Source organism: Oncorhynchus tshawytscha, unplaced genomic scaffold (genome assembly GCF_018296145.1).
Source record: "Oncorhynchus tshawytscha isolate Ot180627B unplaced genomic scaffold, Otsh_v2.0 Un_contig_8142_pilon_pilon, whole genome shotgun sequence".
NCBI lineage: Eukaryota > Metazoa > Chordata > Actinopteri > Salmoniformes > Salmonidae > Oncorhynchus > Oncorhynchus tshawytscha.
In genome coordinates, this window is record NW_024609817.1 from 178,244 (window position 1) to 205,947 (window position 27,704).

The following is a 27,704-nucleotide window of genomic DNA, read 5'->3' on the forward strand; positions in this document are numbered from 1 at the left end:
GGGTTCTACATGGAACCCAATAGGGTTCTACCTGGAATCAAAAGGGTTCTTTCTGGAACCTAAAATGGTTCTTCAAAGGGTTCTCTTATTGAAGAACCCTTTTAGGTTCTAGATTTCTTTCTAAGAGTGTAGTTCCTGTTTTGCAATGTGCCGTCTGAAACCTTTTGTGAAATGGTAAATAATCCTAGCCTGATAGGTATTTTCCAGAACAGAGTTAAGGTCACATTTGCTATGCATTTGGAACTGGTGAAAAGTTTGCACCTGTTTTTAATGGATGAAACACCAAAGCTACAACAGCGAACTGTCTTCATTTATACTTAATAAATGATTCACTTTCTGAACCTTTATTCTTACCTTTTCATTTAACCTTTTATGTCCAATTCCCGATGGTAAACTTACTGTGCAATATTGATACCTGATGTAAAGTGCAAATGTTGAATAAATGGGGCCCTTAGTGGTCAGAAGGGAGGCTTGTAAAATAGGTGTGTTGTCAAATTTGATGTACATCCTGCCATTGAGATTTGGACTGGCAGAGCTTGTCTCAGACATTTTATAAAAGCCCTGAATATTCTTTTAACACTTGGAAGTAGTTATTCAAGACAAATAACTTCTGAAGAAAATTATATTTTCATGAACTACATGAACACAACCCACCTCATACATGATTACTACAACTACATAAACACAACCCACCTCATACATGATTACTACAACTACATGAACACAACCCACATCATACATGATTACTACAACTACATGAACACAACCCACCTCATACATGATTACTACAACTACATGAACACAACCCACCTCATACATGATTACTACAACTACATAAACACAACCCACCTCATACATGATTACTACAACTACATGAACACAACCCACCTCATACATCAAAACGTGGATTACAAAAAGTTGTAGGCTCTTCCGACATCCCCTAAGACTTACGTCATTTTGAAACATCCTTAAAACGTATCATTAAAAAGTTTGATCAGGGGTTGTAAGTATTCAAGTAAATATCCTTGGGAAAGTGATGATGATCAATGTGGAATGTAAAAATACATTTTTAAGTACAAAAAGTACAATCAACCTCCATTTGCAGGAGAAAAGTGAAAGTTGAAAAAATTGCACTTAGCTAAATCTCAGCAGAACACTTGCATAAATATGCTGCATAATCAGCCAGAATAAGAAAACACCTGTCGTCCTTCCAAGCTACTACTTTCCATCACCCTTAATCAATACATTTTCCCTACTTCTCCTTCATATTTAACAATCACCAGCTGTTTCTCTTGGCAGTATTCTCAGAATGTTTTGAGTCTTTTATATGCTTGGCCTGCCTGAGGAACTGGTCTGCTTTCCTCAGCTTCTCCATGGCTCTGGCTAGCAGCTCCTCCGGCGACCTGTCCTCCAGGCTATTGCCCTCCGCTAGGGCCGAGTTCTGCCCAACCTCGGTGCTCCCTTTGGGGACGACGCTCCCCAGGAGCTCCTCTGTATTTTCCAGCTTCAGGGCCACTTCATTTTCAAGATCTGTTAAGTTTTGAGGACCCACGGTGGCCTTTGTCACGGACACGTCTGTGATTGGCTGTTTCATGTTTTCACCCAATGAGGCCTCAGAGAGGAGATCCCCCAAAGAGGTGGACATGAGCTTGGCTAAGGGTTTGAAGGGGATGGGGGGACAATGGGAGGCCTGACTGACCCTCATCTGGAGGAAGGTGGAGTGTAGGCCAGAGTGATTGTCCTGGGGGGTCTGGGTCGTAGAAGGGCAGTCCTCCACAGTGCTGAGTCCCAAGCTACCAGGGTTCTCCGTGTCTCCGTCTTCATCCATCAGCGCGTCCAGGCCAGCTTGGCTGCCCATTAGGGCAGCGGTGGAGGCTGCCAAAGTGTCCCTGCTCTCTGACCATTCTTCATCGACATCGATGTCCGAGTGTTGGCCGCTGTCGACTGACTTTTCCTCTTCACGCTCACTCTTCTTTTCCGGGGAGAGGTGGCAGGACATGGGGCTGGAGCAGGAGCTGTCTGGCTCAGGGTCACTCAGAGAGAGAACTACGACTGGGAACTCAGACTTAGTTTCAACGACCACAGGAACTTTCAGGTCCTCTGTTTCTTCAGTTGGACTGGTTGTGGTCACCATGGCTGGTGTTGGTGAAGTGATAGAGTTGAGTTTCTCTCCTGGTGTGGTGGTGATGATGATGTTCTTGGTTTTGTCTGTCGCTTGGTTCTTAGGCTCGCTTAGGTGGACGTCTTGAGGCACCACCACTGCTTTGGGAGGAGGGAGGACGACAGGCTTCTTCTTTGTGGGAGGTCTGGGAGGGCCAGGGCTCTTTTTGATTGGCTCCGGTGTCTGAACTGACGGCGTTACTGTGAGTTGGGAAGACTTCATTGTCTGAGGTTCTTCATTGGGGGATATATCCACTCCACCACTAGGGGCAGACTCTTGTTCTTGAGCCATGGGCTTGGCAACTTTCTGCGTCTCTTCTTCTAATGTGGTGGTGGTGACCTCTGGGTGGTCAGTCACAGAGGGTTCAACTTTGACCTCTAGGGGGGTCATGGGTGTTGTAAGCTGAGAGGAAGGAGACTCCTCATCCTCAGCCCCCTCAAGGATACTGCTTTGTTGAACGTCAGATGCAATCGTTTCAGAACCCTCTTCCTCCTTCTCCTCTACTTCATCCTCTTCACCTTTCTTCCTCATCCCACTAGCCTCCTTTGTACTCTCCTGCACGGCTGTCTGAGTGGGCTTCTTGTCTTTGGATGGTGGGGTGGGCGGCCTGTGTTCCTGGCTGGATTGGGAGGCCTTGGCCAGGTTGTCTGTGGAGCCGCCGATTGGTTTGCCGGGAGGGGTGGGCGGTGGTGCTGACTCAAAGCCCTGCTCTGGGCTGCCCTCGGGGCTGGTGTTCCTGGGGGGTTGATCTCCGGCTGGAGCAGTGGGCTTGGCCTCTTTGGAGGGTGGCATGGGCGTCTTCAGGACCTTGGAATCAAATCAAATGTTATTTACTTAACATTTTTCATATGGTTGTTACAACACATTGTAAAATACATGGAAAGAAGAGGGTAAAACAACAAATGATATGCACCTTTTTTTCAGGGCTGGTCTCCCCAGGTGGTTGGTCCTCGGCAGACACTGTGGGCTTGGCCTCTTTGGAGGGCGGCATAGGAGGCTTCAGGACCTGGACAAATGAATAACAATGTTTGTGTGTGCGTGTGCGTGTGTTCACCACAGACGTGTGTGTGGATGCGTTTGTACATGCGTACTACAGGAGGTTGGTGGCACCTTAATTGGGGAGGACGGGCTCTGGAGTGGAATGAGTGGAATGGTATCAAATATAGCCATTATTATGAGCCGTCCTCCCCTCAGCAGCCTCCACTGATGTGCATGTGAAACAGAATATGTACGATAATGTTTTAAAAATGCAACCTTTTTCTCTGGGCTTCTGTCAGTGCTAGTCTCATCAGGGAGTTGGTCCCCTGCAAAAGCAGCAGCCGTCTCGGCCTCTTTGGAGGGCGGCATGGGGGGCTTCAGGACCTTCTGGGGACTGGGCTCCGTTTCAGATGGCAGACCTTCGTCAGGGCTCTGGGTGGTCTGACACTCCTCTGGGGCCTCGCTGGGTTTGGACGTGGGGGGCATCGGGGGCTTCACAGACTTTTTGGGAGTCTCAGTGGTGTCTGTGGTGATCTGGTGTGTCCCGTTGGGGATGCTGGCATCCACCACATCCAGGTCATGCCGGAGAATGCCGTCTGATGAGACGTTGGCAACCTGGAAGATGAGGGGAGGGGTTTAACAGACATCTTATTCCAATGAATTCTATAAACACATAGTACAACATGATGCATTTAGCAGCATCACACACTAGCACTAAGCACTATGTTGCAGATCAAACACACACACACACCTCTTTCATGTGTATCCTGGTCGGTGGTCTTCTGTTACGGTTTCCTTTCGGCCTTGTGCGTGTTGCGTGCTCCAACTGACTGGTCTCATCTACCTTCACCTGGGACAAAAAAAAGGAATGGTTTGATATTGGAGCACGGGGCAGGGTAGCCTAGTGGTTAGAGCATTGGACTAGTAACCGAAAGGTTGTAAGTTCAAATCCCCGAGCTGACAAGGTACAAATCTGTCGTTCTGCCCCTGAACAGGCAGTTAACCCACTGTTCCTAGGCCGTCATTGAAAATAAGAATTTGTTCTTAACTGACTTGCCTAGTAAAATAAAGGTAAATAAAAAACACGAGTGTCAAACACCACTAGTTTCTAGGGGTTCCAAACATGTCTTGTTCCTGGAATTGTATTGAAGATAGTGCTTATACTAGCCTGGTCCTAGATCATGTTTGGAATGACCATAGGAGTTGGCAAGACAACACAAACCGATCTGGGACCAGGCTATGCTTATACCACACTGGTTACGAAACATGCTTTTCAGCATTAAGGAAAACACTTCACCTCGTCAAATATCTTATTCTTTGCTCTGTTGATGCCGTCACTAAAGGCCTTAATCCAAGCCTCCTTCTCCTCCGGGTTCTGAGCCTGGAACTTGACATCATGGACCTGGGAACCAGGAGAACACAGAGCTTAGAACATTAGAACAAAGGCACAGAACCTGGAGAGCTGTCAATCATTCCTTAATTACTATAAAACCTAGAATGAAAAGAAAACACTGTCACTAACCAAGGTGCTGTAATCAAACAGCCAAAGCCAAAGAATGTATGTTAATTGTGCCATTTAGTTCTCCGCCTAAACAACTTGGGTCCACCACTGACGTAATAATTAGAAACAGGGAATTATGAATACATTGCTGAGTGCCAACCTTAGAATAGCGCTGGAGATAACTACATAATCCAATACTACAGAATTCCTATCAAACATTTTCAACAGAGAATTCTTGCTGTCAAATAAATGTCAAAACCAGGAAAGAGGAAAAAAACAGATCTACAAAACCACTGTTCAAACCTAGGGCCAGGATGGAGAATAGAATTTAGATTAAGGATCAGAAAGGTCTGAATCTACAAAACCACTGTTCAAAACTAGGGCCAGGATGGAGAATAGAATTTAGATTAAGGATCAGAAAGGTCTGAATCTACAAAACCACTGTTCAAAACTAGGGCCAGGATGGAGAATAGAATTTAGATTAAGGATCAGAAAGGTCTGAATCTACAAAACCACTGTTCAAAACTAGGGCCAGGATGGAGAATAGAATTTAGATTAAGGATCAGAAAGGTCTGAATCTACAAAACCACTGTTCAAAACTAGGGCCAGGATGGAGAATAGAATTTAGATTAAGGATCAGAAAGGTCTAGAATCTACAAAACCACTGTTCAAAACTAGGGCCAGGATGGAGAATAGAATTTAGATTAAGGATCAGAAAGGTCTGAATCTACAAAACCACTGTTCAAAACTAGGGCCAGGATGGAGAATAGAATTTAGATTAAGGATCAGAAAGGTCTGAATCTACAAAACCACTGTTCAAAACTAGGGCCAGGATGGAGAATAGAATTTAGATTAAGGATCAGAAAGGTCTGAATCTACAAAACCACTGTTCAAAACTAGGGCCAGGATGGAGAATAGAATTTAGATTAAGGATCAGAAAGGTCTGAATCTACAAAACCACTGTTCAAACCTAGGGCCAGGATGGAGAATAGAATTTAGATTAAGGATCAGAAAGGTCTGAATCTACAAAACCACTGTTCAAAACTAGGGCCAGGATGGAGAATAGAATTTAGATTAAGGATCAGAAAGGTCTGAATCTACAAAACCACTGTTCAAACTAGGGCCAGGATGGAGAATAGAATTTAGATTAAGGATCAGAAAGGTCTGAATCTACAAAACCACTGTTCAAACCTAGGGCCAGGATGGAGAATAGAATTTAGATTAAGGATCAGAAAGGTCTGAATCTACAAAACCACTGTTCAAACCTAGGGCCAGGATGGAGAATAGAATTTAGATTAAGGATCAGAAAGGTCTGAATCTACAAAACCACTGTTCAAAACTAGGGCCAGGATGGAGAATAGAATTTAGATTAAGGATCAGAAAGGTCTGAATCTACAAAACCACTGTTCAAAACTAGGGCCAGGATGGAGAATAGAATTTAGATTAAGGATCAGAAAGGTCTGAATCTACAAAACCACTGTTCAAAACTAGGGCCAGGATGGAGAATAGAATTTAGATTAGGATCAGAAAGGTCTGAATCTACAAAACCACTGTTCAAAACTAGGGCCAGGATGGAGAATAGAATTTAGATTAAGGATCAGAAAGGTCTGAATCTACAAAACCACTGTTCAAAACTAGGGCCAGGATGGAGAATAGAATTTAGATTAAGGATCAGAAAGGTCTGAATCTACAAAACCACTGTTCAAAACTAGGGCCAGGATGGAGAATAGAATTTAGATTAAGGATCAGAAAGGTCTGAATATACAAAACCACTGTTCAAAACTAGGGCCAGGATGGAGAATAGAATTTAGATTAAGGATCAGAAAGGTCTGAATCTACAAAACCACTGTTCAAAACTAGGGCCAGGATGGAGAATAGAATTTAGATTAAGGGAATAGAATTTAGATTAAGGATCAGAAAGGTCTGAATCTACAAAACCACTGTTCAAAACTAGGGCCAGGATGGAGAATAGAATTTAGATTAAGGATCAGAAAGGTCTGAATCTACAAAACCACTGTTCAAAACTAGGGCCAGGATGGAGAATAGAATTTAGATTAAGGATCAGAAAGGTCTGAATCTACAAAACCACTGTTCAAAACTAGGGCCAGTATGGAGAATAGAATTGAGATTGCGTATCAGAAAGGGCTGAATCTAATAAACCACTGTACAAAACTGCGGAGTTAAGAAACTATAGGCCCAGGGTGGAAATAATCAAATATGTAAGAATAGGACAGAAAGGAGATACATTCTATTCTATTCAGAGCACTGAGTACAACAGATTAGAGCGAGAAACTAAAAGCTCTGTCTCGGTGGCAGTTCTGGGACATGCACTGGCTGAACTAGTCTGAAGACCATCTTTGTTCCTTTTGACATACCTTCTACTGAGGCCAAGCCAGAGAGCTAAACAGGGTTACCAGGGAGGGAGTGCAGGGGCATCCAAGTAGCTCTTAACATCCTGGTCAAACCCTCTCTGTCCATTCACACTGAACGACAACAGCGCCAACTCAAAACTACAATACTGTATCTTTAGAAGCTAAACTACAAATAGCTTTTAAAGCGCCATAAAACAGCTGTGTAAATGCAATGCATCACAGAACATGCAAATATCCACAGCTTTGAGCAGAAATTATGACAAATGTTTTACATAGACATTTCTTTGTTAGTGTTTGTGGACTTTGGAGTCTGTATTACAGGGGTGTCTGGTGAATTTTAAATAGGTTTCTACTTTCTACGGGCCAAAAGCTGACTGTTGTTCCATCCAGACCTGGGTTCAACTACTATTTGAAATATTGAAAATAATTTGAGCGTTGGAGTCGGCCTGGTGCAGAGTGCCAGGTGGGAAGGGTTTGCTCTTCACTATTGGTTCCATGGCAACAGGCAATGGAACCAAGCACATATAAAGTATTTGAAAGTATTTCAAATAGAATTTGAACCCAGGTCTGGTTCCATCCGCTCAGCATTGAGCTCTCTGCTGTTTCAGGTGACCCGGCGACCAGACAGAGACCGAAATAAAAGTTGGCAAACCAAATGCGTGGAAAGCCCTTTGGTTTGTCTTGAGAGTGCTAGGGCCAGCACAACCAACTGCTTACTTCACACAATTCTCTCTGATAAAAACCTCCTTCCTAAAGAAACCAAAACCAAACAGGAAACTAGAGTGCACAAAAACAACAAGTAGGTTGCATCCTGGAATATGTTGATTTAAGAAATACACAAAAACTAAAGTGTCACCTGGGACAGTGTGGGTCTGTGTATGTATGTATGTGTGTGTGTGTGGTGGTGGGGGGGGGCAGTGGGACAAATATTTCGCACCATAACAACAAATGCGTCGATCGAACCACAGCAAACATTATTAACGCGTCTCCTTAGTTTCATTATCTTCAGGGTTCCCCACTGACTAAATCTTCCAGCGACATAATGAAAGTTCACAGATGTTTACTTTTGTTCCTCTTTGTTTGTTTTTGTAAAAACTTTATTTATACAGCCTATTGTTCAAGTGGTGTGCTTGGTGTTCATGAAGGAGGTGTGGCATCCGGTGTCTTGCTAGGGCCCAGTATATGTAAGACCCTTAACAGATGCTTAACAACGTCTATCTAGCCTCCAAAACCAACCCCAGCAGAATTACATGTAGACGTTCTCTATTGTCTGGTGGAGTGTGGGACTTTCTCTATTTTATCAAGTTTATTATGTTTGTTTGCACCCTGCTGACATTTTTGAGTGCATGTCAGATATATTCATACTACATACAGACCAACATAGCCTCCTGACTCTAGGAAGTGTGTCAAAACCCAGTTTAAAGCCCAGTTCCAGAGCCAGAACCACAGAGAACCTGACGTGTTCAGTGTTTAATGGAAGTGTACAGGCCAGCATATAGTTCAACTCCAAAAGTCTTTCCAAGCTGTTGAGGGCTGCTGCATTAAAATAAAGCTGTGGGCTGAGCAGTCTGACTCACACTCCTCTCCTGCCTGGTCACTGTATTTAGGACAGGGGAAAAAGTGACACACGCACACACACACACACACACACACACACACACACACACACACACACACACACACACACACACACACACACACACACACACACACACACACACACACACACACACACACACACACACACAGACCCCCCTTCCTCTGACATCTGCTCAAGTTGTGGCGTTGGCCAACTCTCCAGTCTCCTCATTTGTTAGTAATACATTCTATTTCACCCCTTTGGAATCTTCCACATTTCTTGAGACTTTTTCCACTGTCCTTGATCTGGGCCAAGGGGACCTCAGCTCCACCTGCACACATTCATACAGTCCTAAATGCTTTCAATATGAAATAGGCCCTCCTGTATCAGTCCATCCATTCCCTCTTGTATCAGTCCATCCATTCCCTCTTGTATCAGTCCATCCATTCCCTCCTGTATCAGTCCATCCATGCCCTCCTGTATCAGTCCATCCATGCCCTCCTGTATCAGTCCATCCATTCCCTCCTGTATCAGTCCATCCATGCCCTCCTGTATCAGTCCATCCATGCCCTCCTGTATCAGTCCATCCATTCCCTTACCATCTGAAATCTCCAACTTCTCAAATTCAGGGGTTATGATGAAGAGTGACCCAGAACTGTGTGTGCGTGTGCATGTGTGTTAATGTGTGTGTGTATCTCATAATCACACAGTCAGTAACACATAGGAGGGACTGGGGCTTTAACCTATAGGAGGGACTGGGGCTTTAACCTATAGGAGGGACTGGGGCTTTAACCCATAGGAGAGACAGGAGCTTTACCCCGATAGCTGGGACTGGGGCTTTAACCCAGAGGAGGGACTGGGGCTTTAACCCATAGGAGGGACTGGGCCTTTAAAGTATAGGAAGGACTGGAGCTTTAACCCATTGGTGGGACTGGGGCTTTAACCCATAGGAGGGACTGGGGCTTTAACCTATAGGAGGGACAGGAGCTTTACCCCGATAGCTGGCACTGGGGCTTTAACCCATAGGAGGGACTGGGGCTTTAACCCATAGGAGGGACTGGGGCTTTAACCCATAGGAGGGACTGGGCTTTAACCCATAGGAGGGACTGGGGCTTTAACCCATAGGAGGGACTGGGGCTTTAACCCATAGGAGGGACTGGGGCTTTAACCCATAGGAGGGACTGGGCTTTAACCCATAGGAGGGACTGGGGCTTTAACCCATAGGAGGGACTGGGGCTTTAACCCAGAGGAGGGACTGGGGCTTTAACCCAGAGGAGGGACTGGGGCTTTAACCCATAGGAGGGACTGGGGCTTTAACCCATAGGAGGGACTGGGGCTTTAACCCATAACAGATGCTGGATCTGATCCATTTCCTCTGGTGATGAAGAGTTGAGGCCTACATACCAACCAGGTCTGGTTTAGCAATACACCCCTGTCATCGCTCATGGATTTTGACTGTAGTAAGTACCAGGTTGGGGTCAATTCCATTTCAATTTATTCTCATTACTTTTGTATTGTGGACAATTGGAATGAAATAGGATTTTCTGTTTACTTCCTGAATTTAAATGGAATTGACCTGAACCGTGCTGTTTAGCATGTTTGCCTTGAAACCAGAAGGTTGTGAGATTGATAGTAAATGGTTCTTTGCCCCTGCCTCTATGGGTTATTTACGCCACAGACAGACAGGCAGGCAGACAGGCACACACAGACAGACAGGCAGGCAGACACACACACAGATTAGTAGGCAGGCAGGCAGGCAGGCAGGCAGGCAGGCAGACAGACAGACACAGACAGACAAACAGACAGACTCTTCAAAGACAACCTCTTCTATGGCCGGCCTGTTAGCATACTGCATCCACCTCTGTGAAGCCTCAAGGCCTTGAAAGCCCATAATTACACTCTCTGGCCGCTTTGATAATCACTGAGCAGTGGTGCCACACATATCTGCAGTCTCAGAGAGAGAAAGACCAAACCTGCTGACTTCAAGGGTAAGAGCTTGTCACCTTTCCAAGCGAGAAAATTGTTCAGAGGTTTTAAACTTTAACATTTCAGAATCTACAGTTTAGTGTCTAAAGTTTAGTTGAGTGAATAAGCACAAAGCTTTATACACACTGAAGACAAGCTGGAGACTAACTAAGATATTGAATGAAGGGTCTTAGTTATATGATACTTTAGTCCAGATCAGTTTGTCAGTTTCTTTCATACCATGGAGCAGCAAGCTTTGGACCAACTCTGACCGGGAACACCTACTGATTTTTTTCTATTTGACCTCCACTCCCACTTTTCAGAGGTCAACTTGACCTCTTGAATTAAAACAATCACTTGAGAATTGACTAAATCTCTGTGAGCTGACTATCTGACTGACCGGTCAGCATTCTTCCATGGGCCACAGACTGGAGGTTGAGAAACACTTTGTCTGGACGACTGACAGTCCAACTCAGCTCATTTTCCCAGATCGCTCTCCTTTGTGTCCGTTAAGAAATAGCTCAAGACAAGCCTTGCTGATGATGACATCACTATGTGACAGAATCTGCCTTCTGAGTTTCAACCATAGAATGTGAGTCAGTAGAACAGACATTTCCATTCAAATTGACATTTGGAATGTTTGAATAATTGATGCATTGCACATGTATGAGGAGCTTTGTCCGTTTGATCAATTTCTCATTCTATGGTTTTCTCATCACAGGCCAACATTACATATGGCTGTTTCATTTACAGTAATGCTCCTGACATAAATGAACCTCTGGGAGTAGACCTGGGTTTTAGCTGTGCTTGATTGAGCTTTCCTGGTACAATGGAAACAATGGAACATTCCCAAAAGTGCAATCCCCGCTCATCTGGCAATCCTGGGTTTCAAATATTATTTGTTTTCTTTCAAAAACATTAAGAGTTTGATCGAAAACCAAGGCTGGTTTTCGATCAAACTCTTAATGTTTTTGAAAGAAAACAAATAATATTTGAAACCCAGGTTTGCCAAGCAAACAGACAGACCTATTGATTCAGAGATTCAGAGACATGTCTCTCTGCTCGCTTACAAGGTTGTGAAATAGTGCTCACCTTATTCCCTGATTTGGCCGCTCGTATCAACACCAGTCTATTCTTCTTCGTGAAGGCGCTCCTCAACTCGTGACACTTATCGTAGTTTTCCAGGTCCACTTTCTCCAAGTAGGTCGCAAGGTCCTGCACCAAAGAGGCAGAACGTTGTTTACTCTAAAGGGCAAATTGCACCTTTAATTAACTGACGTTCTATTCCAGAAGAACGTGTGTGTGTTTAATGTTTATAAATCTGCCAGGTGGAAATTGAAGGACTACTGAGTGTTTATGGAAATAGTTATTAAAAGTGAAAGAGAACAGGACATCATCTGACAGACATGCATACAATGCATTGATACAGGATATCATCTGACAGACATGCAATAAAATGCATTGATACAGGATATCATCTGACAGACATGCATACAATGCATTGATACAGGATATCATCTGACAGACATGCATACAATGCATTGATACAGGATATCATCTGACAGACATGCATACAATGCATTGATACAGGATATCATCTGACAGACATGCATACAATGCATTGATACAGGATATCATCTGACAGACATGCATACAATGCATTGATATAGGATATCATCTGACAGACATGCATACAATGTATTGATATAGGATATCATCTGACAGACATGCATACAATGCATTGATACAGGATATCATCTGACAGACATGCATACAATGCAATGATATCATGACAGACATGCATACAATGCATTGATACAGGATATCATCTGACAGACATCATACAATCATTGACAGACATGCAGACATACAATGCATTGATGATATCATCTGACAGACATGCATACAATGCATTGATACAGGATATCATCTGACAGACATGCATACAATGCATTGATATAGGATATCATCTGACAGACATGCATACAATGTATTGATATAGGATATCATCTGACAGACATGCATACAATGCATTGATACAGGATATCATCTGACAGACATGCATACAATGCATTGATACAGGATATCATCTGACAGACATGCATAAAATGCATTGATACAGGATATCATCTGACAGACATGCATACAATGCATTGATACAGGATATCATCTGACAGACATGCATAAAATGCATTGATACAGGATATCATCTGACAGACATGCATAAAATGCATTGATACAGGATATCATCTGACAGACATGCATACAATGCATTGATACAGGATATCATCTGACAGACATGCATAAAATGCATTGATACAGGATATCATCTGACAGACATGCATACAATGCATTGATACAGGATATCATCTGACAGACATGCATAAAATGCATTGATACAGGATATCATCTGACAGACATGCATAAAATGCATTGATACAGGATATCATCTGACAGACATGCATAAAATGCATTGATACAGGATATCATAATGAATGTAGTAACATCACAACATTCATTTCAGCAAATGTAGCTTTCTGTTTAATATTATTGCTCTAAAGTGTCATTTTCACTTGTGTCCTGCAGAGTTGGGGTCAATTCTATTTCAATTCAGTCAAGTCAGCAAGTTAACTGAAATTCCAATTCTAATACTATTTTTCTAATTGCCTTTCATTCATTTTTCTAGGACTGTCTGGGAGTGTTCTGAGTGAGGAGGGGAAAACTGAAAAATTGCTGTTATTGGCAGTGAGGTTTGGAACTCTCCTTCTTATTGGTCTATTAACTCATTTACCACCTGGTGATGTCACCAGGCAGGCCAAGACTCCATCCCACCTAAACAGGCTGACATTTCAGGCGGTCTTTTCAAACAGTCATTATCATCATTTCACAGTATTATTCCAACCTCATAGTGTGTAAATATATCTTAAACACAGGGACATCTAGTTTTTGACTGCACTGGGCCTTTAATAGTTTATAGAAATGTAGCGTACCTCATTCTCGTACACCACAAGCTCTGTCCTCTCCACTTGGATGTAGCGGTCCTTATAGCTGGCCAGGAACCTGCCTGAGGCCTTTTTCACCCAACCGGCCTTCCATGTGGACATGGTCTCTTTGGACCTGGTGGGGTCCTCGTTGGGCCTGGTGGGGTCCTCTTTCACTTCCTGGGAGGACAACAGCGGAAGGAAATCAGAGTCGCACACAGCAAACTTACACTCGAGGCTATGTCTCAATACTCTTTCCTCCTTCCCTTCATCATCACTTACAGGTGAGTGAGAGGGCAAAGTGTGTTTCCATTATGTAGGCTATGGTTATAGTATTTCCTGTATTATATGGTCTGTTCATAATATCAGTGGTTGTTTAGGAAAGGAGACACGGAGGGAGAGCTAGTCATAAGGATTGGAACGTGGCCTAATTAAACCTAAAATGTGTCTAGTAAGTATTAGAGCATGTTTCTCTTCATACTCTTGCTACATTTCTTGTGCTGTGTCTGGCTCAAAACGAAGTGACTTTGTATGAATATTGTAAAGGCCTGAAACCTGACTTCTCAATAGGCCCCACTGTGGCACTGCAGAGAGCTGTGACACTCAGTAAGTCCAAGGGCACTGCAAGCTGTAGGAGAACTGACACTATAGTGGTTAATGATGACACTTGAGGCATGTGCAGCTAAGTTAACACAGACAACTCTTATTTAGTAACAGTTCATTTAATTTTTACACTGCTGCTACCTCTTCCTCCTCTGCTGCTGTTTCTCACCTCAGAAAAACACTTATTTAGTAACAGTTCATTTAATTTTTACACTGCTGCTACCTCTTCCTCCTCTGCTGCTCTGTTTCTCACCTCAGAAAAACACTTATTTCTAGGCAGTTCACTCTTTTCTCTCTCTGCTCTCAGGTGTTTTTTCTTAGTATCACATTTCAGCTTAGTATCAGTTTCCTATTCTGTACACTGAGGTCACGTAAGGAGGCCATCTTTTGTCTTTCTGTCTACATTGAGTGGAGCATGTGTATTACATCAAATGACATTACTTGATTTGGGTAAAGATACACTTAAATTAAAAAACAGCACCATACAAATCAACATGCAGAAAGTATGTATAAAGTATTGTAAAAGTAGAACTTCTTCCAAGCGGCTGAAAGAAAAACATCCCCATAATAAAATATGATTTATTTACATCTCAAAACATTTGAAGTTAGGAACTGAAATACAAAAGTGAAATGATCAAATCACAAGGGGTTCTTTCAGTTGTGTTATTCGGAAAAGACTTCCCAGGGTCCGGTTTCCCAAAAGCATGTTAAGTAGAGGTCGACCGATTAATCGGAATGGCCGATTAATTAGGGCCGATTTCAAGTTTTCATAACAATCTGAAATTGGTATGTTTGGACACCGATTTGGCTGATTATTTTTGTATTTTTTTTACACCTTTATGTAACTAGGCAAGACAGTTAAGAACACATTCTTATTTTCAATGACGGCCTAGGAACATTGGGTTAACTGCCTTGTTCAGGGGCAGAACAACATATTTTTACCTTGTCAGCTCTGGGATTCAATCTTGCAACCTTACGGTTAACTAGTCCAACGCTCTAACCACCTGACTTACATTGCACTCCACGAGGAGCCTGCCTGTTACGCGAATGCAGTAAAAAGCCACGGTAAGTTGCTAGCTAGCATTAAACTTATCTTATAAAAAACAATTAGTCAATCAATCATAATCACTAGTTAACTACACATGGTTAATGATATTACTAGTTTATCTAGTGTGTCCTGCGTTGCATATTAATTGATGCGGTGTGCATTCGCGAAAAAGAACTGTCGTTGCTCCAACGTGTACCTAACCATAAACATCAATGCCTTTCTTAAAATCAATACGAAAATCAATATCAATTATGACATAACATTGAAGGTTGTGCAATGTAACAGCAATATTTAGACTGATGGATGCCACCCGTTTGATAAATTACGGAACGCTTCCGTATTTCACTGAAAGAATAAACGTTTGGTTTTCGAGATGATAGTTTCCGGACCATATTAATGACCTAAGGCTCGTATTTCTGTGTGTTATTATGTTATAATTAAGGCAGACTCTCTTTTCTGTATACATCAATGATGTTGCTCATGCTGCTGGTGATTCTCTGATCCACCTCTACGCAGAGGACACCATTCTATATACTTCTGGCCCCTCCTTGGACACTGTGTTAACTAACCTCCAGACGAGCTTCAATGCCATACAACTCTCCTTCCGTGGTCTCCAACTGCTCTTAAATGCAAGTAAAACTAAATGCATGCTATTCAAACGATCACTGCCCGCACCTGCCCGCCCGTCCAGCATCACTACTCTGGATGACTCTGACTTAGAATACGTGGACAACTACAAATACCTGGGTGTCTGGTTAGACTATAAACTCTCCTTCCAGACTCACATTAAGCATCTCCAATCCAAAATTAAATCTAGAATCGGCTTCCTATATCGCAACAAAGCATCCTTCACTCATGCTGCCAAACATACCCTCGTAAAACTGACCATCCTACCGATCGTCAACTTCGGTGATGTCATCTATAAAATAGCCCCCAACACTGTACTCAACAAACTGGATGTAGTCTATCACAGTGCCATCCGTTTTGTGACCAAAGCCCCATACACTACCCACCATTGCGACCTGTACGCTCTCGTTGGCTGGCCCTCGCATCATACTCGTCGCCAAATCCACTGGCTACAGGTTATCTACAAGTCTCTGCTAGGTAAAGCCCCGCCTTATCTCAGCTCCCTGGTCACCATAGCAGCACCCACTCGTAGCACGCGCTCCAGCAGATATATCTCACTGGTCACCCCCAAAGCCAATTCCTCCTTTGACCGCCTTTCCTTCCAGTTCTCTACTGCCAATGACTGGAACGAATTGCAAAAATCTCTGAAGCTGGAGACTCACATTTCCCTCACTAGCTTTAAGCACCAGCTGTCAGAGCAGCTTACAGATCACTGCACCTGTACATAGCCCATCTGTAAACAGCCTACCTACCTCATCCCCATACTGGTATTTATTTATTTATTTTGCTCCTTTGCACCCCACAGTATCCCTACCTGCACATTAATCTTCTGCCAATCTACCATTCCAGTGTTTAATTGCTATATTGTAATTACTTCGCCACCATGGCCTATTTATTTCCTTAACTTACCTTATTTGCACTCACTGTATATAGACTTTTTGTTTTCTTTTGTTCTGCTGTATTATTGACTGTATGTTTTGTTTATTCCATGTGTAACTCTGTGTTGTATGTGTCGAATTGCTATGCTTTGTCTTGGCCAGGTCGCAGTTGCAAATGAGAACTTGTTCTCAACTAGCCTACCTGGTTAAATAAAGGTGAAATAAAAATAAAATAAAAAAGTCTATGATTTGATAGAGCAGTCTGACTGAGCGATGGTAGGCACCAGCAGGCTCGTAAGCATTCATTCAGACAGCACTTTTGTGCATTTTTCCAGCAGCTGTTCGCAATGCTTCAAGCATTGTGCTGTTTTTGACTTCAAGCCTATCAACTCCCGAGATTAGGCTGGTGTAACCTATGTGAAATGGCTAGCTAGTTTGAAACGCGCTAATACCGTTTCAAATGTCACTCGCTCTGAGACTTGGAGTAGTTGTTCCCCTTGCTCTGCAAGGGCCGCGGCTTTTGTGGAGCGATGGGTAATGCTGCTTCGAGGGTGGCTGTTCTCGATGTGTTCCTGGTTCGAGCCCAGGTAGGAGCGAGGAGAGGGACAGAAGCTATACTGTTACACTGGCAATACTAAAGTGCCTATAAGAACATCCAATAGTCAAAGGTATATGAAATACAAATCGTATAGAGAGAAATAGTCCTATAATTCCTATAAGAACTACAACCTAAAACTTCTTACCTGGGAATATTTAAGACTCATGTTAAAAGGAACCACCAGCTTTCATATGTTCTCATGTTCTGAGCAAGGAACTTAAACTTTAGCTTTCTTACATGGCACATATTGGGACGGCAGGGTAGCCTAGTGGTTAGAGCGGTGGACTAGTAACTGGAAGGTTGCAAGTTCAAACCCCTGAGCTGACAAGGTACAAATATGTTGTTCTGCCCCTGAACAGGCAGTTTAACCCACTGTTCCTAGGCCATCATTGAAAATAAGAATTTGTTCTTAACTGACTTGCATAGTTAAATAAAGGTAAAATTAAATATTGCACTTTTACTTTCTTTTCCAAAACTTTGTTTTTGCATTATTTAAACCAAATTGAACATGTTTCATTATTTATTTGAGGCTAAATTGATTTTATTGATGTATTCAATTAAGTTAAAATAAGTGTTCATTCAGTATTGTTGTAATTGTCATTATTACAAATAAATGTAAAAAATCTGCCGATTATCGTCTTTTTTTGGTCCTCCAATAATCGGTATAGGTATCGGCGTTGAAAAATCATAGTCGGTCGACCTCTAATCTTAAGGCTAAGTTCATCGTTAGAACCTTCGTAGGAGAATCATTAAATCTTCGAGCTGATCCCAAAACCATCGTTATTAATGTTGTACTTGAAAAAAACGCTCTCAATCTAATGCCTGCCTCTGAGCAGCTAAGATGCTTTTTTCCCTCCCGTGTCACTTTATACACAGAAGATCCCTGCTAAACATAGAATCACATGGTTTATCCACCGCTGATAACTTCAGAACAAAGTTGCCAATATATAAATATGTGGTTTTCGATGATGAGTTTATAGGATAGCTAGCAACTTGTAAAAAATGACCCATTCGTATAAGTCAGTAGTATTTTAATAGTATGTAAAAATTATGTTTATGACTGTTGCCGTTTTAGTTAATTCAATGATAATTATTAGGTGGAAGTCGCTAGCTACAGTATAGCCTAGCTTTTAGCTAGCTAGCTAGCTAGCTAGCTAGATGCTCTGTAAGATAGCTTGACTTGCTAGAAAATTATGGAAACAAGTTGAGGAAAAAGTAACGAAACATGTTTTATTATCAACTGAAACAATATGTTTTTCCTGTCTTGAATGAAAAGGTCATATTTTGCAATCTCCCAAAATAAATGTGATCTCTGCCGAGAGACTAGGCTCTCCTCCATCTTGTCTTGCATTGGTTGTGAAACCCTATGCTCTCCGTCCAGTAGCAGAAAGAGCTTGCATGAAGATGACGTACGGCGCAATGAAATACATCACAATGTAAATGGGGCATCAGTATCGACAAATGCCTCAACAACGCACTTAGCAAACGTTCTCTCTGATTGGTGTTTTGGGAAACGTATGTTACATCTTCAGCCATTGTAGGAAATATTCTATGTTAAAACACTTGTAAGCCTAAGTTCCATCACTATCGGGAAACTGGACAGATCTGAAGCAGAATGCCAGGGTTCTGTTCATAAGGGCACACAACAAAAATGTTGAAAAATGTTTTGCTAGGTATTCCATCCGTTTCATTCTGTTTTCTTCCATTTCTTGCTTAATGAACACCACCCTGTTGTTATATGGAGCTGTCCATACGTGGAGATACAAGTCCAGACCAGGGTATTGAGACCTGAGAAAGCTGACTACAGTTCCAGAGGATTACTGTAGAGTAGCTGTAGCACAATGCCTTTCTATCACAATGCTTTTCTATGCTACTCAGTTACTACAAAACATAGTATGAAACTTCCAGCACTGAATAAGACTGGATTGCGTTTGTAATATTAACCAATGAAGAAACAACAACGTAAAACTAAAGCTCACAGCACTATCTACCTCAAACTCCTTCAGGAGACACTGCGCAGCAAATTGACTGGTCCTCATTTATTACAGAATAAAACACAAACAACTGCAGGTGCCTGTCTAAAACTCCCAGGCACTCCGAATCTATTGGAGGAAATTCCACAGGATGTCTTTTTAAAGGGTCATCGAGCTGTTTTTCCACTTTCACTGCGACAGCACTGGGAAGAGTGGCTCCGCTTTGCACACAGAGGAAAGGTACAGCTGTGAGGAGAGGAAAGGCCTAGAGAGAGAGGGGGAGTGACACAGAGAGGTTAAAGGAGTTAGAAAGAGATGAAGAGAGAAGGTTAGAGGTGATAGAGGAATGAAAGAGGAAGAGAGAGAGAAAGAGGAAGGGAAATACAGAGAAGTCGAGAGAGAGGGAGAGAGAAAGAGAGAAGGAAAGAGAGAGAAAGAGAGAGACAGATAAAAGGCAGTCATTGGTCTTCCACAGTGCATTGTCCACAAAACAGAGACATGCGAGAGGGACATGGCATGCATCGCTGTCTCTAAGTGAAAGAGGAAAGCACTGATTGGCCTTTGTCTCTCTGACACACACACACACACACACACACACACACACACACACTGAAGGCCAGGCCAGTGGAAAGTGGAACACATCACAGTGTACTGTACAATGCCTGACAGTAGAGCTCACCCCTGCCAATAATGCTGGGTGTGGTGCTGGATACATCTACACTGTTAGAAAAAGGGTTCCAAAATTGTTCTTCAGCTGTCCTCATAGGAGAACCCTTTTTGCTTCCAGGTCAAACTATTTTGGGTTTCATGTAGAACCTTCTCTGTAAAGGGTTCTATATGGAACTCAAGGGGGTTCTTCCTGGAACCAAAAAGGGTTCTTCAAAGGGTTATCCACTGAGGGAAGACGAAGAACCATTTTAGGTTCTAGATAGCACCTTTTTTTCTCAGAGTGTACATTATAGAAGAGATATTTTGCACTACAGCAGTTGGCTTGACTCTGTGTCTTCCATTATGCAGCTTAACATTGGCTAGCATAGTTAGCTAAAGTGAGGGAATGCTGTTAGGTGCAACAGTTTAATGGACTCACGTCATACAACATTGTGGCATGTGGCAACATTAGCCATGTTGGCTAGTTAACTAAACTCAACATGCTGGTAAAAGTGCAACAGTCGCCCTGAGTCTCTGTTTCCTTGATTGTACAGTTATCATTGTGGCAAGTGGCAACATTAGCCATGTTGGCTAGTTATCCCAACTGAGCTTACTGGTCGGAAGCTCACAGCGCTCTGTGGTGTTGGCCATTGTTGCAAGCAACTTTAGCAGTGTTAGCTAGTTAGCCAAGCTGAACATGCCAGAAGGTGTAACAGTTCCAAACATGGATCTGCTTTTAGCTTTACCACATATCGACTCCCACAGGAAGAGATGCTTGGTTAATCAGTGGACATCCCAAAATGACATCTGATAATGACTGTCGGATGCTAGCATGTAATGACGAGTGTAACATTATGAAGTTGAAGTTTACACGGGTTTGTGCCTCTCTGAGGATGTTTGAAATAAGACGAGCAAATACACATTTAATATAAAACTGTATTGGGCCAAGCTTTGTTATTGTGTCATAAATGGATGTCGTTTTTCCAAATTCTCATTTCACAGGAGAAAACCTAACCCAAAAACCAAGCCCGAGCCAAATCCAAAAGCTCCCTTTTCTTATGCCTTTACAATATCTGATTCACTTTACAACTCTTTCAACAACCATCCCAAATGGGCCGAGGCCGAGCCCTCTTTTCAAGGCCTTAAAAAAGGCACACCTTAGCCGACATGTGTTCCTTATAAAGTCTTAAACAGGGAGGAGAAGGCTCCATCTGGGATGAATTGAGTTCCATGCTGCCCTGCCCGGCTTGAACTCACCACACGTCCTAATCAACATCATCTGAGTTAACAAGGTCTCCCCTTTCCACTGGTTGACTTAGCTAGCTATTAGGAGAAGTGGGAGAGAGGAGAGAAGACACCTTAGTATCCTTTGGGACAGTGGGGAATAGGGGAAGTGGGAGAGAGGAGAGAAGACACCTTAGTATCCTTTGGGACAGTGGGGAATATGGGAAGTGGGAGAGAGGAGAGAAGACACCTTAGTATCCTTTGGGACAGTGGGGAATATGGGAAGTGGGAGAGAGGAGAGAAGACACCTTAGTATCCTTTGGGACAGTGGGGAATAGGGGAAGTGGGAGAGAGGAGAGAAGACACCTTAGTATCCTTTGGGACAGTGGGGAATAGGGGAAGTGGGAGAGAAGAGAGAAGACACCTTAGTATCCTTTGGGACAGTGGGGAATATGGGAAGTGGGAGAGAGGAGAGAAGACACCTTAGTATCCTTTGAGAGAGTGGGGAATAGGGGAAGTGGGAGAGAGGAGAGAAGACACCTTAGTATCCTTTGGGACAGTGGGGAATAGGGGAAGTGGGAGAGAGGAGAGAAGACACCTTAGTATCCTTTGGGAAGTGGGAGTGGGGAACACCTTAGTATCCTTTGGAAGTGGGGAGGGGAGTGGGAGGAGAGAAGACACCTTAGTATCCTTTGGGACAGTGGGGAATATGGGAAGTGGGAGAGAGGAGAGAAGACACCTTAGTATCCTTTGAGAGAGTGGGGAATAGGGGAAGTGGGAGAGAGGAGAGAAGACACCTTAGTATCCTTTGGGACAGTGGGGAATAGGGAAGTGGGAGAGAGGAGAGAAGACACCTTAGTATCCTTTGGGACAGTGGGGAATAGGGGAAGTGGGAGAGAGGAGAGAAGACACCTTAGTATCCTTTGAGAGAGTGGGGAATAGGGGAAGTGGGAGAGAGGAGAGAAGACACCTTAGTATCCTTTGAGAGAGTGGGGAATAGGGGAAGTGGGAGAGGTGTACTTTAACTATATGCACATCATTACAACACTGTATATAGACCTAATATGACACTTGACATTGTATTTATTCGTTTGGAACCTTCGTGAGTGTAATATTTTTATGTTAATTTTATTTTTATTGTTTATTTCACTTTTGTTTATCTATTTCACTTGCTTTGGCAATGTAAACATATGTTTCCAGTGTCAATAAAACCCCTTAAATTGAATTGAGAGAGCGGGGTAGAGGTGAGAGAGGGAGGGAGAGGTGAGAGAGGGAGGGAGAGGTGAGAGAGGGGGGAATAGGAGAGATGTAGAGCTCTCAAAGATAGTAACAAACAAGAGGAAGTCCCAAAGAAATACCCTATTGCACACACACACACACACACACACACACACACACACACACACACACACACACACACACACACACACACGTATCAACAACACCATCAGAGTTTCAGAGGGAACTCAGTCACACACACACACTCACACACAACCATTGTGCAGCACACAAGTCCAAACGCTGGGAAACGACGGTCTGAAATGGACTATTGTGCAGCACAAGGCTGAGCGGTGGTCAAAGAGGGTTAATTGTTTTCCTCACATAATGTGCAAGTCTGTTTCCTCAGACTGTGGTCCAGCAGGCTGACACACACCATGGCCATGCTTCCAGCAACAGCAGAACGTGACTGACAATTACAGAAGAAGTGTCAAAGAAGTGTTGGTGTCAGTGATACTGAGCCAAAAGAACCTCCCCACTGGGCACAGACGTCAGTTCAACGTCTAAGTTTGATTTACATTAGGTTGAGAAATGCCCTTACGTTGATGAAATCCAATCAGGTAATTCAACGTCATCACATTGACTTTTTTGGTTGAAATGAGGTGGAAACAACGTTGATTGAACAGTTTTTTCCCAATGGGTAGGTAGTGTTTGTGTGTGTGTGTGTGTGTGTGTGTGTGTGTGTGTGTGTGTGTGTGTGTGTGTGTGTGTGTGTGTGTGTGTGTGTGTGTGTGTGTGTGTGTGTGTGTGTGTGTGTGTGTGAGAGAGAGGGGGTGGACGGGACGGACAGAAAGAAAGATAAAGTGAGGGGTTGAGAAAAACAGACAGAGAAAGAGTCAGAGATAGAAAGTGAGAGGATGAGGGGAGGGGAGAGAGGGGAGAGGGGAGGGGTCAGTGACAGAGTGCTAAAACAGCTGGTTGTGTATAACAGGCAGCTAGCCAGGCAGTGGCCTTCACTGAGCCGCCAGACACTGTCCAGCCACACCGGTGTATATAAACCCGGCCCACGAGGAATGGCCTGTCAACCTATTGCTGTGACTCAGAGGACTAGAATGAAGTTGCCCATAACACTGATCTGAGGACAGTTTTGAGTTTTAAACCCTAATGATTAAGGTGAAATGTGTGGGTAGGGTAAGCTGATCCTAGATCTGCTATAGGAAACGTCTACCAAGAGAGACTGCACAGACACACAGCTAAACCCTTTCCACCAGTCCTACCTAATAGGGTCTTTCATTTACCAATTAAGATCACATTAGAATAGCTACATATAGGGCATTCAGTGTGGTTATCCAGCTGTTCATATAGTTATACTGATGTGAAAACATAGTGACGGCTGACTTGATTTCCTCTCAGGGCTAGTTTCCAGGCCTAGTCCAGGACTAACAGGTCAGTTTCCATTAAACTGGCCCTTGGTCTTTACAATAAACCTTTGGAAACAAACCATGTATAGCTTGAAAATATGGTTAACACTATAAGTCATTCTTATGGACTGTTAGTCTTGGAATTCATAGTCCATCTGAATATGAGAGTGGTTCCCTCAGTTTACCAAACCAAGTGGCAGGGTCAGGCTGGTCAAATTACAGGTTGTACCTTTAACACTTCTGGGGGTGTTGTGTCAATATTTCATGTTTATGAACGTGCCCTGATTTGTTATGGGCCTGCCAGGCACCCCTGTAGTATAAACCTTGACTGCATGGTGGTCCTTATCTCACCCCTGCACTCTGGTTATTAATGTAAGCCTACACTAATACTACACTAACACTACACTAACACTACACTACTGTAATAGGATAGTGCTGCTCAGGGCTAAACCTCTGTGTGCAAGGGGTTTTCTGAGGTCACTAAGAACATTTTCTTTTAAACTCAATTGCTCCACATCTATTGTGACACAGTTGTTTAAATCAATGTGTATGTAGCTGAGAGAAGCTCCTAGAAGTACCATACCTTGCTGGGCATAGTACTTTTTTTGACCATGAATTTACATTCCATACTACTTAATCTCCCGTGACTCAGCATCTAGACTGAGAGAATCTGCCAGGACTGACTGGGATGTGGGAGATAACAGCAGCATTAGTTCCGTTTTGAGGGTTTTGTCACTGGTTATTTGGACGTATCAGGATTGGGTGAAAGCGGTGCATAAACCGCGTCGTCTTGAGTGCTTCGTGCCTGTGCCCACATGGGGGGGGGGGGCTTTGGCTGAGAGTTTCTTGTTGCAAGGTGGAGACTTCGTTTCTGCCAGAACTCACAATTTGTAGGAACACAGAAGTTAACCATGCAGCTGACTTCTGGGTTAACAGAGATTATAGGCTACTCTGACAAGAGTTTCACTGCATCGCAAGCGCACACGCATGTGTGTGTGTGTTTGCACCAGCGTGTGTGTGTGTGTGTGTGTGTGTGTGTGTGTGCGTTTGCGCCAGCGTGTGTATATGTGTGTGTGCAAAAAGTTGCAAAGAAGCCAATTTTGATTGATTTACTGTTTTACTGCTCTGTTCGACTTCCTCATTCTAGTAGCAGCTTCCGGAAACTCGCCTCAATGTCATCTACGGCTTGCAACTTTGAGCTGCTCTATGAGTTGTTAGCGCATACAGTAGGCTTGTTTATCCCATAAAGACATCTTTAAAACACACAGCTCAATGCTTGTCAGTTCAGGCCTAGTCTTTTTAACGTCAGTACATTCAAAACAAAAGAAGGGAAAATAGGCCTCCAGATGAACTTTTAAAAGCAGTACATGTACATCTTCTTCTGTTCTAACTAGCCTATTTAGGATCATTCAGGATAGGACGAGAGCCTTACATATTAGGTGACTCAGTAGTTCTTTCAGTCTGACCCAAGCTGCATTGCATCCCCAGACAACACTGCGGTGTAGGCCTACTGACCATGGTTGTAGGTATGGTGACTTTGTTCACATTCAATAACTGATTTGAGATCAGCTCTCCATAACACATAGGCCTACCCCAACATATTCATTAAGAGCTTGACCCAAGAGCTGACAATGGATCAGTTACTGTACCGGAGGGGTAGGCTACAGTTTATCTAAACAGTAGGCTATAATGTAGGGTCAGGGTTGGGTTACATGTTATCGGTTTGAAAAGAACTGTAACTGTAATCAGATACTTTTGAAAAACTAGATGATTTCATCTTGGATTAAATTCAGAAAGGATGTTTGTTTTCTCAATGACATTCAAATCAGCATTGAAAAAAGGCACAAGTTTAAGTTTGTTCCACCAGAGCAAGTCTGACCACAAGTTCAGAGACCACTATGATGACACACCAAATGTGTTTGATGGATCATTTTTGTCTTCTTCCAATGCCTCTTAAGGGAAAAGTAATCAAAAAGTAACAGAAAGTAATCAGATTATGTTACTGAATTTGGTTAATCCAGAAATAATGTTACTGATTATAATTTTGGACAGGTAACTAGTACTGTTTTTTTATATATATTTTGATTGAACCTTTATTTAACTAGGCAAGTCAGTTAAGAACAAATTCTTATTTCCAATGACGACCTACACCCGCCAAACCCAGATGATACTGGGCCAATTGTGTACCACCCTACTGTAACCGATTACATTTAGATAGTAACCTACCTAACCCTGTAGGCTAAAATGTATCCAAATAGCTACAATGTAGTTATTACAATGTAAACATACAGTTATTAACCTCTCCTCCTCCCCTAACATCTCCATGGCTACAGGGGCAGCAGCCAGCAACGGAGGGGTGAGAGAGACCACTGTAAATGCCCCAGTAGCAGTAGTAGGCTACCGTTGAAAGCAACAGGTTGTCAGGTGCGTGGCTTTAACAGCTCCTGGCACCTGAGTTTGAACTGTGAAAAGTACGATGCGTTGTAGGAGCCTATTGACGCATAGCATATCAGTTTGATGAAACACAAATTATTATTTTCTTCGCCGATACTTCAACGGGCTATTTGTGGTGTGTAGTGTGCATCCAATAAACTGCGGATTGTTTTATATCTAGGCTACATTGCTCGTTTTACTCTTTTTTTCTGATCTTGAATGATGATGAGTTTTAGACTACTTTCCTACCCCTCCGTGAGTGTTTTGATTGACCTATGTCGCCACCGAGAAAATGTAAGAATCTTTACTCAGGTTAAACGTTCATTAGACCTGTAGCCTTTATTTAATTTAAAACCAACCATAGCCGACCAAGATTCCACCAATGCCGCCCATCAGAACAATGCAATAGACTGAATACTCACGTCTTCCATGATAAAAACGAATATCCGTTATACTATGTGTGGAGGAATAACACTCGAAGGCGGCCGTTATTCTTGACAAAAAGTCAGTATTTCACTTCTTTTAGACAGCAACCAACTATTATCCAACATGACTCGAATATGAGGAAGAAAATAAGGAACTGTAAAAGTTTGGACGCGGAACGGTCTTGTCTCTTTCTTTCCTCTTTCGACGCGTTCGACTCAGCTACGAAACAAGTTTGAAGAAAAAGTTTGGTTTCCGGTAAGTCCCTGAATGCCTCAGCGCGTCGATAGACAGGGTATGTCAATCGAACTGAATCCCTTAGGCGCAGTGAAGGCCGTAACAAATTGATGTAGGCAAGCCATTTTCTCAAGTGTTCACGCAGTGCAAATGTGAGTGAGCGCCTTTAAACTTCGCACTGTCTCTGTCACCAACACAGTAACCTATTGTATAACTGTGAGAAGTAAGCTTGTCCTTTGACACAATGAATGACGCCATAAAACCATCGTCCTGAACTCATGATAAAAACACAGCACTGCAAGACCAATAAAACAGATTGTATAACGCATTCCTATACAGGCGGAATAAAACACATGGAACTGTATCCTTTTTGTCATCCTCATTTTTATTTTATTTTATGAATAACAAACTACACCCAATATCCCACTATGTTTGTCCTTAATGAAAACAATTGCATATGTCAACATTTCTGAATAGGCCTATCCTGCACTGAATCAGATGTGGTCATCACTGTAATAAAACAACAGGTTGTATGTAATAAAATGACACGTTGTTTGACGAATTACTTGACATTATGCCCTTTAACGTTCCCTGTCACGCTAACGTTTTCATTCAACCTAGATTTAGCCCCTGGAGCTGTACCACTGTGGGTTGGATAAACAGTGGATTAATTATAAACTCCAAACTTGTCTCTTCTTACTTCCTGATAGGTGTGGTGGCTGTTATTGGTTAGAGGGGATGTATTGTCTGTCACAACACTGAGCTATAAAAAACGGAGCTCCCCTGGGCGGGGCTGCAGTTTACTCTAAATGAACAGTTCTCTTGCATAATTCATT

The 27,704-nt window shown here is 42.9% G+C and overlaps 1 protein-coding gene across 1 annotated transcript; it reads right to left on the bottom strand.

Moving 5' to 3' along the window:
• Nucleotides 1-117: 117 nt before the first annotated feature.
• On the bottom strand, nucleotides 118-27,069 carry plekho2 (pleckstrin homology domain containing, family O member 2). The gene is made up of 8 exons (XM_042318816.1): nucleotides 26,631-27,069; nucleotides 13,547-13,717; nucleotides 11,649-11,771; nucleotides 4,437-4,541; nucleotides 3,891-3,989; nucleotides 3,416-3,754; nucleotides 3,075-3,167; nucleotides 118-2,968 (listed from the first exon to the last, which is right to left on the bottom strand). The coding sequence occupies exons 1-8, from the start codon at nucleotides 26,637-26,639 to the stop codon at nucleotides 1,277-1,279; spliced, it is 2,631 nt and encodes an 876-aa protein (XP_042174750.1). The 5' UTR covers nucleotides 26,640-27,069; the 3' UTR covers nucleotides 118-1,276.
• Nucleotides 27,070-27,704: the final 635 nt, after the last annotated feature.